This window comes from Littorina saxatilis, linkage group LG2 (assembly GCF_037325665.1).
Source record: "Littorina saxatilis isolate snail1 linkage group LG2, US_GU_Lsax_2.0, whole genome shotgun sequence".
NCBI classification, from domain to species: domain Eukaryota; kingdom Metazoa; phylum Mollusca; class Gastropoda; order Littorinimorpha; family Littorinidae; genus Littorina; species Littorina saxatilis.
The window spans coordinates 2,513,825-2,529,410 of NC_090246.1; the positions used below are offsets into that span (position 1 = coordinate 2,513,825).

The window sequence follows — 15,586 nt, forward strand, 5'->3', positions numbered from 1 at the left end:
CACAAACAACTTTCATCTCATGAATAACAAAATAGACGCAAATCTGGGTAGATTCAAGAACACTGTCCCAAATTCAAGCGGGAAGCTATTTCAAGGTACCAAACCAAGCAGACAGAGGTAGCTAGCTTGGCAGTGTGTTTTTCATCTGAGACAAACCCGTGGCGAAAAGCGATACTTTTTATATTTAAATTCGATTCATTCCGTAAATATTATTTTCATGTTCAAGAGATATATATTAACTGGCAGACTGTTTACGGGGAGAGTTTATTTGGGACACTGTTCTTGAATTTTTACTCAAATCTTTGCTGTGTCCGCATTTCTGACTATACTTGTGAACTTGTATTCTCCAGCTGCAGACGACAGTCATTGGGACGAGGACTGTTTTGTGTGCGCCATCTTGTCTCATGGAGAACAGGGGGCGGTGTATGCAACCGACGCCAAGATGGACCTCGATGAGCTCATCACACCCCTCAAGAAGTGTCCCTCCCTGGCTGGCAAACCCAAGCTTTTCTTTATTCAGGCGAGTAACGGTGATTGGAAGAGGACAGATGGATTGTGTTTAAATGGATGACATATGTATGTCATCAAGTAATCATGGTTTTGATTGACATATATTGCTGTAAGTGATTGACAGACGACTATGAGTAATTACAATGGTGATTGACAGTTGATTGTAAGGAATCTTTTTCCTTGTGAAATGAAAGTTTTACGCCCTCACGGCAAAGCCATTAGGGGCATGTTACACGGGAAAACCCGGCTTTGTATGAAAATAAAAAATAAAAATGCGGGGGAGGGGGGGGGGTGTAGACAGCTGGCTGCCGGCTGCTAGAGGAGACCTGAAATGGGCTTGGGACCTGGTTGGGTCGTCTTGGGTCAGTGCTGAAATGGTTACTTTTTTGGCTGTTGGCCGAACGGACACCCGGGCTTCATATTTTTGCATGCATGTATTCGTGTTTCCAAGGCCTGAGGCTTTCGCTGTGACCCTGGGATCTTTATCGTGCGCATGCGTGCACACGGGGGTGTTCGGACACCGAGGAGAGTCTGCACAAAGTTGACTCTGGGACACACATCCCGCGCCGAACTTGGGGGTTGAACCCACGCGGATAGTAACAACCGGTTTTAAAGCCAGCGCCTCTACCGACTGGGCAAACTCCCCCCCCCCCCAATTTGTTGGGGTCAAGAAGTTCCATGGAGGGCGGGGGGTATGGAGTAACACATAGTGTTTTGCTCAGAACATTCCCACCCATGCAGAGCCGCGCTATGGGTACGCATTACCGTGAAGCTGGCAGTCAGTGCTACCAAATGTCGTCTGTGTCTACCACTCGGTGGTGACTTAATGTGGGTCTATGTAAGCAGATGCCAGCGCAAGCAATCTGATGCAGAGTCAGGAGGCGGTTTGGTACAAGAGAACCTTAGAGGCCACAGCCTCGGCCGTCTAAGGGATCTGTGTGTCTGGAGGCACATTTGGTTTCTGAGGTTCAAGCGGAGCTGTTGCCTCTGCTCCCAAGTTCCCGTGTCTGGAGGCGTTTTTGGTATGGTAGCAAACCTGTAGGTTGGGGCCTCTACCTTTCAGGATGCCAGGACTACAAAATGTGTGTCTTGGGACACATTTAGCTTAGGATTCCAGAAGTGGATCTGTGCTGTGCTGGGTCTGCTGCAAGCACACTAGAACCAGCTCGCAACAGTTGAGGTGAACAAATTGGTGACCAAGACCATCATCGGTTTCTCTCCGAGTGATGGGTGTGGGCGGAGAAAGTCTCCCAGACTGAGAGCATTCTCCCTTCTGTAGCGGATGAGACTAGACATCTTTTCCTTCAGAGTGTCACAACCTTCAAACACGTGTGTGAGGTGTCCAGTCTTGCCACACTGACAGACTACCTTGTCCCAGTAGATGCGGCTGCTGACCGTGCGCAAGCGACGCATCAGGCTCATGGGTCTCGGGGGGAGTGGGAGGTGGTGCCCTTTCCTATTGTAGGGGAGGTGTATCCATCCTCTCTCTTCACATGTTTGTGACAGTGTCTGCTCTCTTTCCTCTCTTTTTAGCTTGGCCAGCAGCAGTTTGGCTTCCTGGCAGGAGAGCCGAATGTCTGTCACTGGCATGGTTGACATAGCCGCTGCTTTTGCTGCTCTGTCCGCCATTTCATTTCCCCGGATTCCTGTGTGGGATGGCAGCCACATGAGGGAAAAGTCTGTTCCTTTTGTCATAATTTGGTGGGCTAAGAAATGAATTTCAGTTTGCATCTCTCCTCTGTTCTTGGTGCCATGTGCAAGTGCTTGCAACGAAGATTTTGAGTCCGTAAGGATGACCACCCCCAGGGGTGGGGTTGGCAGATCGTTTATCAGTGTGCAGGCCATGTAGATAGCAAATAACTCTGCAGAGAAGATGCTGATCCCCTTGTTTAGCTTGTATTTTCGTGTTATATCAAGTCCAGGAATCGACAAGGCACACCCAGCCTCCCCTGACTGCAGGATCGAACCATCTGTGAAGACCTGTAGGTGGCTTTTAAATCGTTGATCGATCTTTTCTTTTGCAACTGTGGCTAGCAGCAATGGGTCTTCTGCCTTTTTGAGGCCGTCTCCATAGTCTATGATCAGATTTGGGGCTTCAAGCAGCCATGGAGGGTAAGGAAGAGTACCACCTGTGACCAGCTTTTCCTTGGACAGGCCACTCTGTTCCCATATGCCCTTCACATGGTTGTATATTGGGAGCACTGTTTGGTATGTATGAGTCTTGGACTCAAGAGCTTTGTATTGCATGTGGTCGGTATCTCCCATGTCTGGGGTAAATACTTCCACTGCCGTGTTTGGGACACAGTGTATTCTGACAGCCAGCTGTGCACATCTGAGGTGGCATTCCTCTTTCAGTGGCAGCCATCCCACTTCCTGGTAAAGTAGGGTGGAGACTGCCGATCTGGGGACCCCTAGCGCCACTTTGAGAGCGGCTCTTTCTACTCTTTCAAGCTTTACCCACTGACTGTCAGGAGCTGCAAAGAAAGCCTCTTGGCCATAGCTGAGGCGCGACCGAACAAGGGCACGGACAAGATGGATCAATGGTTTTCCGGCTGCCCACGACTCTCTGCTCAGAACCTTTATCAGGTTTAGAGAGCGTTGAGCTTTTCTCACAAGTGAGTCTATGTGTGGGCCCCAACTGAGAGAGCTTGTGAATGTCACTCCCAAGAACTTGGTTTTATCTGCTGGCACCAGCTGCACCCCATTTATGGTGATGGAACATGTCCTTTTGACAAGCTGCACTCCTGTGAAAGCCATGAACACGGTTTTTTCGGTAGATAGCTCAAAGCCATTCGTCTGCATGTAGTCAGCGATTTGGTCGACTTTTTCTTGGTACCGCCCCATTTTTGTTTTGATTGTTCTTTCTGACTTGCAGTTGACTGCTTCCCAGAGGGCCATGTCATCGGCAAACAGAGACAATGAGGCCTCCTTGAGGTTCAGATTTGCTGCATCGTGGACCATGATGCTGAACAATATGGGGGCTATGATGCTTCCTTGAGGCACCCCCATATCTAGGACATGTGTTTGAGAGATGGACTGCCCCACTCTAACAGCCATGGACCTGTCTGTGAGGAATTCCTGGACAAATTCCAGCAGGCGCCCTGAGATCCCCATGTTGGACATTTTCTGAATTAGCTTTCCATGCCAGACCGTGTCAAATGCTCTTCTAATGTCGAAGAAGGTTGCCAGCACTGTTCTGCCTCGTGCTTTAGCCTTCTTGATGTGGGCTGTAAGTTTTACCACATGCTCCATGCAGGCTCGACCCTTTCTGAAGCCTGCCTGGCAGAGGGGAAGAATGTTGTTCTTTTCAAGAAAGTGTTCTAGTCTGTTTTTTACAATTCTTTCGTATACCTTGCCAAGGTGAGGTGTGAGTGAAATTGGGCGGTAGCTTGTCGGCAGGTGCCGGGGTTTACCGTCTTTGGGAAGAGCAATCACCAGAGCGTTTTTCCAGGCTGAGGGAAGTTTTGAGCTCGCCCAACAGTGCTGGTAAAACTGTAGCAGCACTTCCAGCATGGGCTCAGGAAACCGGCGTATCATGTTGTATGAAATGGGGTCTAAGCCGGTTGCGACATTTCCGGATTTGATTCCTTGGATTGCCTTCCTCAACTCATTGATACCCAGATCCTGGTTTATCGGCAGTGAGTTGTCTGCTGCTGCTCGCCCGAATTTATCTTCTTCCTTTCGACGGTAATCAGCGAGCGACTGTGGCATATGAGCTGCCTGACTGACTTTTGCAAATGTCTCAGCCAGCACCTCGGCCTTCTCAAGATTACTTTGTGTGTACTCATTCCCGTTCAGCAAAGGTTTTTCAGGCAAGAACACTTTCCTTTTGAATTTTCGCAGCTTGGTCCATACAAGGGACGCGTCTCCTTGGTTATGCACCTTTTTACAACAGAAATCTGTCCAGTAGGCTGCTTTTGCCTGTTCATTGACCGCAGCACACTCCTTTTCAACTTCTTCGAGGGCTGTTTTATTGGAGGCTGACTGATTCTTCTGATATGCTTTTGTAAAACGCCGTTTGCGCTGCACCGCAGCTCTGCATTCTTCATTCCACCAGGGGGAAGGTGCCTGTTCTCTCTTTTGAGGCCCAGAAGCGCGTTTTGGAATAGCTTGATCAGCTGCACTGAGGATTGCCTGTCTGATGTTACCATAGTACTGGTCTATGTCATTGTCTTTGAACTCAGTCTCTCCACATATATGCGTTAGAGTCTTCTTGAACTTCTCCCAATCTGCTTTGGCACAGATGTACTTTGGCGTACGATCAACTTCAGCAGGATCAGGGTCAGCTTCATGGATGGTCGCGTGTATCAGATAGTGGTCAGATCCGAGTGTGTTGGGGTAGACCTGCCAGTCGATGGTAAGGGCAAGTTCGGGGCTAACCAGGGTAAGATCAATGGCAGATGATCTGTCTCTTTGTCGCTGGGCTTGTCTGGTGGCCGTGCCATCATTAAGTAGCACCAAATCTGAGATGCTGATGTCTTCAGCCAGCTGAGTGTCAGGGCTACTTTCTGCGTCAGCGTCCCACATCCGGTGGTGCGCGTTGAAATCCCCCATCACTACCCAGCTGCCCGAATCTGACGAGAGCTGAGTGAGCCAATCGGTACAACCCTGGGATAGTAGACGTTCGCTTAAGTGGCCTCCTTCCCCCGCGCATGGAGATCTGCACTGCACACATGTAACAAAGTCCGTCCATATCTTGCATTGGTGAGTCTATAAGCTTGTACTTGAGGTCTGCCCGGATGTATGTGGCAACATTGTACTCTCCCATTGGGAGCCAGGGCAACCTCGGGTGGGTAGTAGTAACCTTCCAACCGTGGGAGGTTTCCTATCCTATCCGAGGCTGACTGTAGAGCAACAATATCAGTCTCAAAATTGTTCAGATGATCTACTAACAATGGCAGCCGGCTGCTAAGGCTCAGCGCATTCCACTGTAATAAAGACAGGTTTTTACTTTTCCTGGGCAATCGTGTTGAGTCGGATGGTGCCCTTTTGTGAGCCAAAGACGGACGATTTGCATTAGTTGGGCCCCCCATTGATGTCACTTGTAAAGCTAATTTCTTCCCCTTCACTCAGAGGAACCCCCGAGAGTATTGCACATAGGGCCTTATGACTGGCTGTTGCCTTGAAATGGAAGTCTGGTTTACCACAGACAGTCCTGCCCAAGCTCAACAAGCTGTCCAGGAGTAATTTGGGATCATGCTGGGCTTTCGCATTGGCCATTAACGTAAGGGCCTTGGTAACAAAAGCTGCCGGGTCCTCACTGATAGGTGCTGCTGGCTGGGCATCCAGCTTAGACAATGCCAGTCTAGTTAGCCGTGACTCAATCTTTTTGCGTTTCTCAAACACACTTTCAGCCATTCTAGTGACGTCTCCCTGGATGCTCTGTCGAAGTTGTGGCAGTAGCCGTTTCACCAGATCATCTTCTTGCATGTTATCATCAGGTTCTTTGTCTTGACACGGGGGTGAATGGTTCCCCACTTCCATGGTATCACCTTGTACTGGTCTTTGTTCTTTTGCTCGTTTTGTCCTATTTCTTTTCTTTCTTGGTTTTCTTTGGATCTGTTGTTGTTCCTCTTCCTCCAGCCTAGCCCCTCGTTGGGCTTCTTGGGGGAGGAAGCAACTTTTTCTTGTGTCGCCTTGTCATGAACTTGTCTATTGGGACCTTCTTGAGGCTGTTGGTTCCCTGCAATGCTGTTATGCCTCACTGCGTCAGCATAGTCAGTCCTGATAGGTAGTAACAGCCCTTCCGGGCGCCAAGAAGGGTCATGTTGCTGGAGAGGGGTAGGTTTTGGTACCTGCATGGCCCTTCTTTCATCTTCCTCCATCAATTCTTGCTTTGCTCTCCGCATTGCTTGTGCAAATGGCATGTACGCTGTCCCTCGTATTTTGTTGGCCCGTTGGCGCTCTTTGAGGGCAGGGCAACCCTGGTAGGCGGCAGAGTGGTCACCTTTGCAGTTGATACACTTTGCAACAATGCAGGGCTCTTTGTGTTTTTCAGACCCACATTTGTTGCAACTCCTCCATCATTACAATTGTGGGGATTCCCTTGATGACTCCATCTGTTGTTGGCACTGGGATGGTGCATTGCACCTTGACACCACCAAGATCTGTGATCATGGTGAGTCGATTTTGCTGCACCATAGACTTGCAGCCAATAATCCACTTGCGTGGGTTGAGGGGCCTTACCACGAGGACCTCTCCCACCAGGTGGCCCACAGTTGTCGCGAGTCGGAACCCAAGACCCTTAAGGGTAGCCATGGTGGACTGGCAGAGATCGGTCATGATGACTGGATGCTGTAAAAAGGTTGGTACAGGCTGGTTCACCATTTGCTTGCGAGAAGTTCGCCGGGCTGCCTTCTTCCCAGTGCCCTCAGAGGCCTGGCTGTTTGTGATGGGGCCCCCCGATGTGGAGGAAGTGTCTAAGTTGGGAGAGCCCCGTTGGGACTCGGGCACAGCGACCCCTGTTTGGTTCTCTGCTGGTGAGATGGGAGGAACAGAGTCAGGGGATACCCCATCCTCATTTAGGCCACCTCCAACTCTCCGTTCGTCACATTGTATTCTGGTTGTCCTTGTCTCTCTGAGAGTTGGCGAAACAGTCGATCGCCATGCAGAGTTTGCCGGAATCTTGTCCCAATAGGACTCTGGGTACTCCCAGACGGACTGGGAGCCCCCAGGCAACGCAGCCTGGGGGCCCTTGGAGTTAAATGTCAGACTTCTTCTTGCTTGAGGATCCTTCCCGGCGCCGGGCAAGTCCTCCCGTTGTCCCACCATTCTGGCGACACCCGAGTCGCCAGAACTATCCACCACTTCTACCTGTCCCCGCCTTTCGCCAGGGCCTTCAAGAGTCTCTTTTGAGCCTTGCCCAACCAGCCTTTCGCTGCGTCTCGTTGGTTCAGAATACTTTGTGGTAACCTTATTCTTACTTGGTGATGCCCGCCGCCGGGCTACCAGTGAGCGTCTGTTGTCCAGTAGCGTCTGGACAGTGGTAAGCTTTTTCCCACGAGGGGAAGCAAGTGAGGTAACCCGATGTTCTGTTGTGGTATCCTCCCTCCTTCTCTTAGAAGGGGTGCCCCTGTCTTCTGTCTCACAAACTTCAGCAGAGGACAAGGAAGACAACCGCCCCGGCAGCTGTTCTTCCACTCCCCCATCCAGCCAGGCTGGAGGGGAGGGGAGCAGCTTGGTCTCCGGGTCTTTGTCTCGCCCAGCCCTGCTTGCACCTTGGGACGAGGTTGTTTCCTCCCTGAGGGGAGATGGTGCTTGACTGGAGCGCAGGCTGTGGGCCATGGCGCTTTTAGTTGTGTGACCTGTCAGAGGCGAGCTATTGTTTCTAAGCTACTGAGGTGGAACAGGAAATGGGACAAGAAGAATAGTCAGAGGGAGAATGGAAAAGAAACAAGGTGCGTAGAGTAGCCCTTAGAGAAATAAAGGAGAACAGACTTATGTAAAAAGAACACAACAAGATAAGGACGAACAAAGACGTCGCAGGTGACACGACAATTAGAAGCCCTGGCACTGAGGTGTGTGTGTTTCTTTGTGTTGTAAGGAGTGACTGGGTGAAAGGCGTGTGTTCAGCGAGGTGTGACCAGTGACTTCAACGACAATGACCTACCAGGGGAGGGGCACTCATGCATACCAAACAAAAACTCTTCAAAACAATTGTCTATGCAACTGACACCTGTCACTTGCAAACTCAAAAGAGCAAACTTTGGGCCCTTTACAAACTTTTAAACTGCCTGGGGCACAGACTTGCTAAGCGGCTCTGAGAAAACTAAAAAGAGAGAAGCATACAGTGACAATCTACACCATTATCTAACCCCCAAACTAAAGTTAAACCAACCGTTACTATAAACAAACAAATAAAATGGCACTGCTTAAACTGGTTCAAAGGGATTTTTTTTTATTTTTAATTTTTAATTTGTCTTGTCTATAAATAAAACCAAAAAAGTGTGTAATACTGGACTAATTTATGTAAATAATTCTCCTCTACCTTATACACAAAACGTGCACACAAAGAACAATGAAACTCAAACGAAATTAAAAAATGGAACTTTTGACCAAAAGACGTTGCAATAAGACTATCAGCGTGCAATGTTTGTTCTGATTATATTCAAAACCTTACCCTTAAGTATCTTTCTACTGAATCAAACTTACGGATGTAAAAGAGGAATCACGACCGAATATCTGGTGTATTTTCTTAAAAACAACCCAGTTATCTCTATAAACTGACTTTACCCTATCTATTCCACCCTAAAAACTGTATTAAAATAACAAACTATGACAACACGGTCTATGTCTGCAACAAAAGTTCTTTATCAACAAAATATATCAGCAAATCAACAAATACGGTATATTTGTAAACTCGTAAATTACGGCGGGTTCTACGGTAGACAGTACGCACACGCTCACTCACACAGGCAATTGAGAAGAGTTGCTAAAATAGAAATAAAGGTAACAAAATAAAAAGCAAACCCCTCTTTGTCCTCGGATCTTGTTGGTTTCCTCGAATCGATGATTACCTTAAGGTCCAAGAGAAAGGATTCTGCGGGCGCTAAGCAGTCTCAACTATTCTCAAAAGGTCCTGTTTGATTAGCTAGCTTAGCTGACTTTGCACAAGAACGTTCTTGATTTAAATGATATTGAATCTACATGGATTATGTCGCTTATCACATCCTGGCCTAACTGAGTGGCCTAACCCCCTAACACACACATGCCCTAAAACTGATGGGTGACACTAGCTAAACTATCACCACAATCAGGGGTCCATGAGGAAGTCAGATAACAAGTCACAGCATCGTCACGGCACAGCAGTAAAACACACAAGAGAAAGGGAGAATGTACGTTCTGGCTCACCGATTCCGACAGACCCTAAATATTAACGCAAAATAGGCTTCTGGACTAAACTTTTACTAAAATGAAACATGCGACAAAATCAGAAAAATACTGCATAAATCCATACAAAAAAAATACAGTAAAGTAAGGTTGTTTTGAACCAATGCCGGGTCTGTCGGAATCAGTAACCCAGAACGTACATTCCCCCTTTCTCTTATACAACATTCTTAAGCTCAATACGCTCTCTCATTTACAAACTTTACTTCATATGTTCTTTCACTGTTAGAATTATATCTGATACATGCAATGTGACTGTCTAAACGAATAGTTAACTCTTTACAAGTGATTCTATTTTTACTTTTTCTTCCCGTCCTATTTGAATCCCCTTTTTTAAAAACTGCTTTTTCAGATCTTCTATATCGAGTGGCTTGTTATATTCAGCTCGTGTTTTTGTTTGAATACTTGCTTTCTTACTTTTGTAGTCATCAAAGTCTGTTTGTATCTGTTTGAATTCTTCGTCAGAAACTTTTGAATCTTCAAGTGCTTTACTGATAGACAGTTTTAGGCTAGACAATTTTGATGATGCAAGAGTGGAAATGGATTCGTGTTTTTCAAGCTTTTTCACAATTTTTTTCATTATAGCTGATGCTATAAATGATAAACCACCAACTGCTGCTGCGACACCGCCTAGGATTAGAGAAACTGGAGTCCCTACTCCGGTAGCTAACAGAATTGTTCCCGTTACACCTGCAGCTGATGCAAGGATAGTAGAACCAGTGCTGGCATTAGAAAGGCTGTTGTAAGTTGTTGAGTACTTACGTCTAGCGCGAGAATATTTTTCTAATTCATCTTCTAGTTGTTTTTGTATATTACTAATGTGTGCCAGTCTGAATTGTTGACTTTCTGCTGCACTTTCATCAATATTAGGATAAAGCTTCACACTGCTAGTCATCTTTTTAATGCAAAATATAAAATATTTATCTTAATTCTCACTGGCCAGTGTTTCTGCTAAGCTTTGAAGCTGTTCATTGCTTAACACCTTATCTGTATAGTAGAAAGCAATCAAATCAAGATAAGTAAGATTAATACTTCTTATTTCTGTTAAATTATTTATATCTGCGTTAACAACAACATTTTGGTTTGACGTCTGTTTTTTTATTGTGTTAGAATCCTTTTGAACAGCAATAAATACTCTGACTTCTTCAACATTTAATGGTCTCCAGTTGAGATTTATTCCTCTCATTAGAACAGTGTTTGTGGTTTCTTCCCTTTTCCTGACAACTATATCAAATATCATAGTTGCATTCTGCCCTATTGGAAGCTTGGGTATAAAATCGACAATGGTGTCAGCGTCCTTTTCAACACTTTGTTTTCTGTGAATGAGATAGTTGTTCTTATGGAAAGGTTTAACTGCAACTTCTCCCCTGCTGTTAAACGCAGGAACAAGGCTAACAATTAGTGGTTTAGCATTGATTGACTTACGGAATGTGTCGTCTTTTCCAACAAGAGTGTATGGACTCACAAATTCAAACTTCATTTCCCAGTCAATCTTTTTGATAACAGGACTAAGTACCCATTTTTTATTCTGATGTTTCCACATGTAGAATGTGTCATCGACAATTGGATCAGGTACATTAACATCACGGATTTGGCCTAGTTTGAGGAATCTTGGTTTCTTTTCATCGTCGATTTCCTTTCTCTTGTAATGACCAGTGTCTGTAAACTCGAATGCATACACTGCACCAACTTCAGCATTGCTCTCAAAGTCGATAGCGTCTGCTAAATCTTTCAACTCTATAGTTGAACATGCAACAGGATAAATTATTGTAGGTCCACTCGACATTTTAATACTCAATATTTTATGGAACTATTTCCAATGTAATGTTAAACAAACAATCAACTGGTTGTCCACTTTGATTTTTCAGATCAATGTGTAGGAATTCATGACACCCTTCCTCCAAGTCCTTGAACTGAAGTGTCTTAAATGTTGGCACGTGCATTTTACAAAAAGAGGCATCACTCGGTGGAAGAATTCTAAGCAGATCAGAACGCTGATCATTAAACAGATTATAGGATGTGTTAAGCTCTCTCATGTGAACAAACAGTACACTGTTAACATCCATGTCAATGGGACGTGTTCCCTTGTATATTTTTGTAATTCCAAGCATATCAAGGAGTTTGGTTGGAAACTCAACGTTTACTTCTCTAGTTTTGGGCATAGTAAGAGTAGCAATGAGACTTGCATGATTTAAACTCGCTGTAATACCTACTGGAGCAAACAATTCTTTCTCTAAAGTGCAGAAGTCATAGTAACCATCTTCTACAGAATGTGTTTTACCATTAATTCTAACCCAGTTGTTAGCCTTTTTTTTACTGATATTATACCAAGTAACCTTGTACATAATTTCATGCAGTGCAACTTTCATTCCTCCATTTTGATTGTTGATAGGGTTTGCAAGTTTAACTGGCACACCAGTCTTCACATTTGTTAGTGTGATAAACATTTTTTATTCAACAACAAAAATGATTCAGTATAAATTCAACAAAGACGTTAAATACAAAACTGGACCATATTACAATCCAAAGACTATTTCTTTCCATGAGTTGGACTTTGCTGTAACAGAAACAGAATCCATTCGCGTTAAAGTGCCTGACCCATTCCATTCTTACCTAAATCCCCCAATCAAAAATGATAGTGTTCCAAAGATGTGGAACTCTCACCCAATTCAGTTCTATCAGAATCAGTTAAACTTTGCAATATTCTGTGCAACCACAGGATGTGGAGTGTCCTATGCAGACCACATGAATAATTCAAACTTACTGACAAAGTGTGTGTACACATTTCACGTTTACTATCAGTGCAGGAGAATCTTGTCTGAACTTCAGGCACCAATGCCGCATGAAAAGAGCTGGAACCCATTCAACAATAGGATAAACATGAAAGTGTATGAGCGTCTCTGCAATGAATTCAATATAGATTTTAAGACCGACTTTAGGCAAAAGCAAGACAAAAACCATGGCATGGGAACACTATATTTATGGGGTGTCCACAGGAGGTATAATTTTGATTACTGGCCAGGTCATACATCTTTTTCTTCAAATGTGCAGGTACAGTTAGGATCAATAGAACAAGAGCACCACAATGCATGGACTACTTTTATATTAGACACCGGCAAAGGTTTCACTGGATCAGGTGTTGAAAGGATCAATGAATCTATCCGAACATATGCGTGGTGCTTGCTAGGCTCGCAGGCACAGACACGATCAAACATAATGAGAACAAGCACAGGGTTTGGTGCACAGAAACAGTTGTTATCAAATTTAGAAGATGTCATAAACTCTGCAGTTGATCTGCCTTCCAGCATCAAAAGGTATCAAGACTCTCTCCGTTATGCAAGATCAAAAGTTGACTTTGCTGTTGGTAACGGCCTTTACATGTTACCTTCTGATCTCCAGCTGCAGATTGGAACAATAACAAATTATAACAATGAAATCATTATTGCTAGTGACACCCAGCCGCTTGGAAAGGGTGAAGAACTGAATTCAGAAATCAGAACGATGTTACAGCCATATCACAATGAACAGAAACAAAGCGTGACAAGTGAAGATCACGCTGCAGGTGAAGATCATTCTGTCACTAGTGATGATCAAGCTGTTAGTATTAGTGATGATCATGAATCGCAGAAGACTGCTCTAGTAATTGGTGGAGTGGGTGTAGGCTTACTTTTGCTTTATTCTCGTTAGCAGAACACCTGCAATTAAAACTATTAGAGTCCAGAGATGTTCAGCCATGAAACCAACAACTTTACCTGCAAAAGATAACAGCCAGCTAACAATTGAACCAATGATTCCTGGAAGTGCATCCAAAGCTTTTGCTGCTAGTTTCTTTAATAGTTCTGCAATGTGTTTGAGTTGTTTCTTTACCCATCCCGGATCAGATGGAGGTGAAGGTGAAGGTGGAGGTGGAGGTGTGACAGTGCCGCCTGTGAATGTTAACACTAATGTGCTTATTGCAAATCCTAACGCAGTTAGTATACTAGCTATTGTGATTCCCTGCTCTCTGAAAAGCGTTCTAATTCTTTCAGCAAGAGTTGTGTCTTCGTAAAGGATTCTTTGAATTGTATTTTTTATTCTGCTGACCTGTGTTCTCAGTTGTTCTCTATTGTTACTTAGAACTTCTAACCTTATGGCTTTCTCCTCCTGCAAATCTTTTAAACGCTTAGAAATTCTGTTTTTTACTTCTTGTTCTAGGTTCAAATCATCAGCATCAGCAAGTTTTTGTTTCTCTTTGTTTATATCTTCATCCAGCTGACCTAGTTTTGACAGATTATTTGCTATTTCACCTCTGATGGTTTGTAGTGATTGATTAAGGGCTTCTATTTCTCTCATAGGTAATAGTTCATGTGGAGTCTTCAGTGAAGTTTCCTCAGAAAAAGAAGTCTCTATCTCTTGTATAAGTTGATCAGCCTCATCTGCAAGTTTATTAAGATCTTGCAATGGAACAGATTCTATTTGAGTAGCAGTTGGTAGTCCTAGTTCTGCTTGTTGAAGTAAGGAAACAACATGGGAAGGTGATGACCGTATGCTAGGCACAATATCTAATTGCCTAAGTCTATTAGCAGTAAGTTTTTGTTTTAGTGAAACTTTTGATAGAAACTTAGCAGGATTAGATTTATATGTAAGTTGGACTTTTTCTCCTTTATCGCTAGTTGTATATAAATGATTTGCTTCCATTTTGAACTGGTTTGGATCTAAAACATCAGGTTCTTCTCCTAAACTTTTGTAGAAATCTCTAACTTTACCTTCCAGAAGTTCATGTCGTGCCACCTCATAATGCAGTGAATGATGGTAGGGAACCAAAGGGATTGCTTCGCTCATGTCGTCCGCTGGCTCAAATAAATCTTCAAATCCACCTTCTGCCATTTGTAACTTATTTTTTATTTTGAAAATAAAAAAAAGATGGCACAATCGTTCGGTTCTGTTCTTGATCCTTACAGAAGGCTGAAAGAACCTCTCGGGGTAAAAGGAATAAGGCAAACAGTTATAGTTACAAATAATCCTTCTACTATTGATCAGAATGAAATACTTACTGTTAGGTTTCCTAATCTAGGTAAGAACGATGTTATTGTACCGGGCACTGTAAGACTATCATTCAAATTAGAATTAGAATCTGGCTCAGATGAAAATAGGACTTTGGCTTATAATGTAGGAAGAGCAATTGTGAGGAAGATTACTGTCAAACTGGAAGGGCGGGAAGTGATGTCATTGAATAATGCAGATGTATTTTTAGTTTACGCAGATAATTGGTTGACTGACAATGAAAAGAAAAACAGAGTGTTTCAAGGGATTCAGTCAGACAATGGGATAAAAGTTAGAATAGGAGCAGGAGATAAAGCTGACAACAAAAAAGATAACGCTGTCAATGTTGCTTTTGGAAACAAATTTTGTATTCCACTTGACTTTGAACTCATAAATTCACATCCTCCCTTCTATCAAGGAGCATTGCGTGACAGGCTGTCATACGACCTGACTTTCAATAGTTATGATCGTGTTATGCTTTCACAAGACCCGGAAGCAAAGTATAAGGTGTCTGGAATTTCTTTAGAGTTTGATGTTGTAAACCATCCTGAACTGGCTAGACTTATAGAAAATCAGTACAGTTCTAAGCTGCCTATCTATTATGAAAGAGTGTTGAATCACAGTACACTTTCAAAAAGCCAGGCTGATCCAATCTGGAACATTAACTTGAATACACCAGCTAGGTCAATGAAGGGAATACTTATGTTGTTTGAGGAACCAAAAGATTCATATGAAAGGCAAATAGAAAAGTTTTACAATCCACTAATCAATAGAGTATATTGCACAATTGAAGGGCAGCCAAACCAAATATTTGCATCTGGCATGCTGCCATACCAACACTATGATGAAGCAAGAAAGTACTTTACTGGAGGAAGATTGAAAGACCCAACATCTGATCTTGTGGCTAAAGATCTACATTTACACGGTGTTGGCGTAGAAGATTTCTTGACAAATAAATATGCGTTATGGCTGGATCTCAGAACAACTGACGACAACAAACTGCATGGAAGTGGAAGGCGAATTGAAAACGGATCAGAAGGAATCACAATACAAATTGAAAAGGAAGTAGGGAGTAGTAGTAAATCAGTTAAGATCTACGTGTTTGTTGTGTCAGATGCGCAGTTAAACATCTCTGAAAGCAGATTACAGGATATTGTTTATTGAACGT

The 15,586-nt window shown here is 44.0% G+C and overlaps 1 protein-coding gene and 1 long non-coding RNA gene across 2 annotated transcripts in view; both read left to right on the forward strand.

The window, feature by feature from the left end:
• The window catches only part of LOC138957985 (uncharacterized), a 118,970-nt gene that overhangs the window by 30,978 nt on the left and 72,406 nt on the right, over window positions 1–15,586 (forward strand). The window lies entirely within an intron of this gene.
• LOC138957017 (caspase-1-like) overlaps window positions 1–15,586 on the forward strand; it is a 32,618-nt gene that overhangs the window by 6,824 nt on the left and 10,208 nt on the right. The window contains exons 5-7 of the mRNA XM_070328197.1: window positions 351–557; window positions 4,754–4,894; window positions 6,825–6,989. Of these exons, the coding sequence (XP_070184298.1) occupies window positions 351–557; window positions 4,754–4,894; window positions 6,825–6,989 (513 nt within the window). The remainder of the gene's footprint in view (window positions 1–350; window positions 558–4,753; window positions 4,895–6,824; window positions 6,990–15,586) is intronic.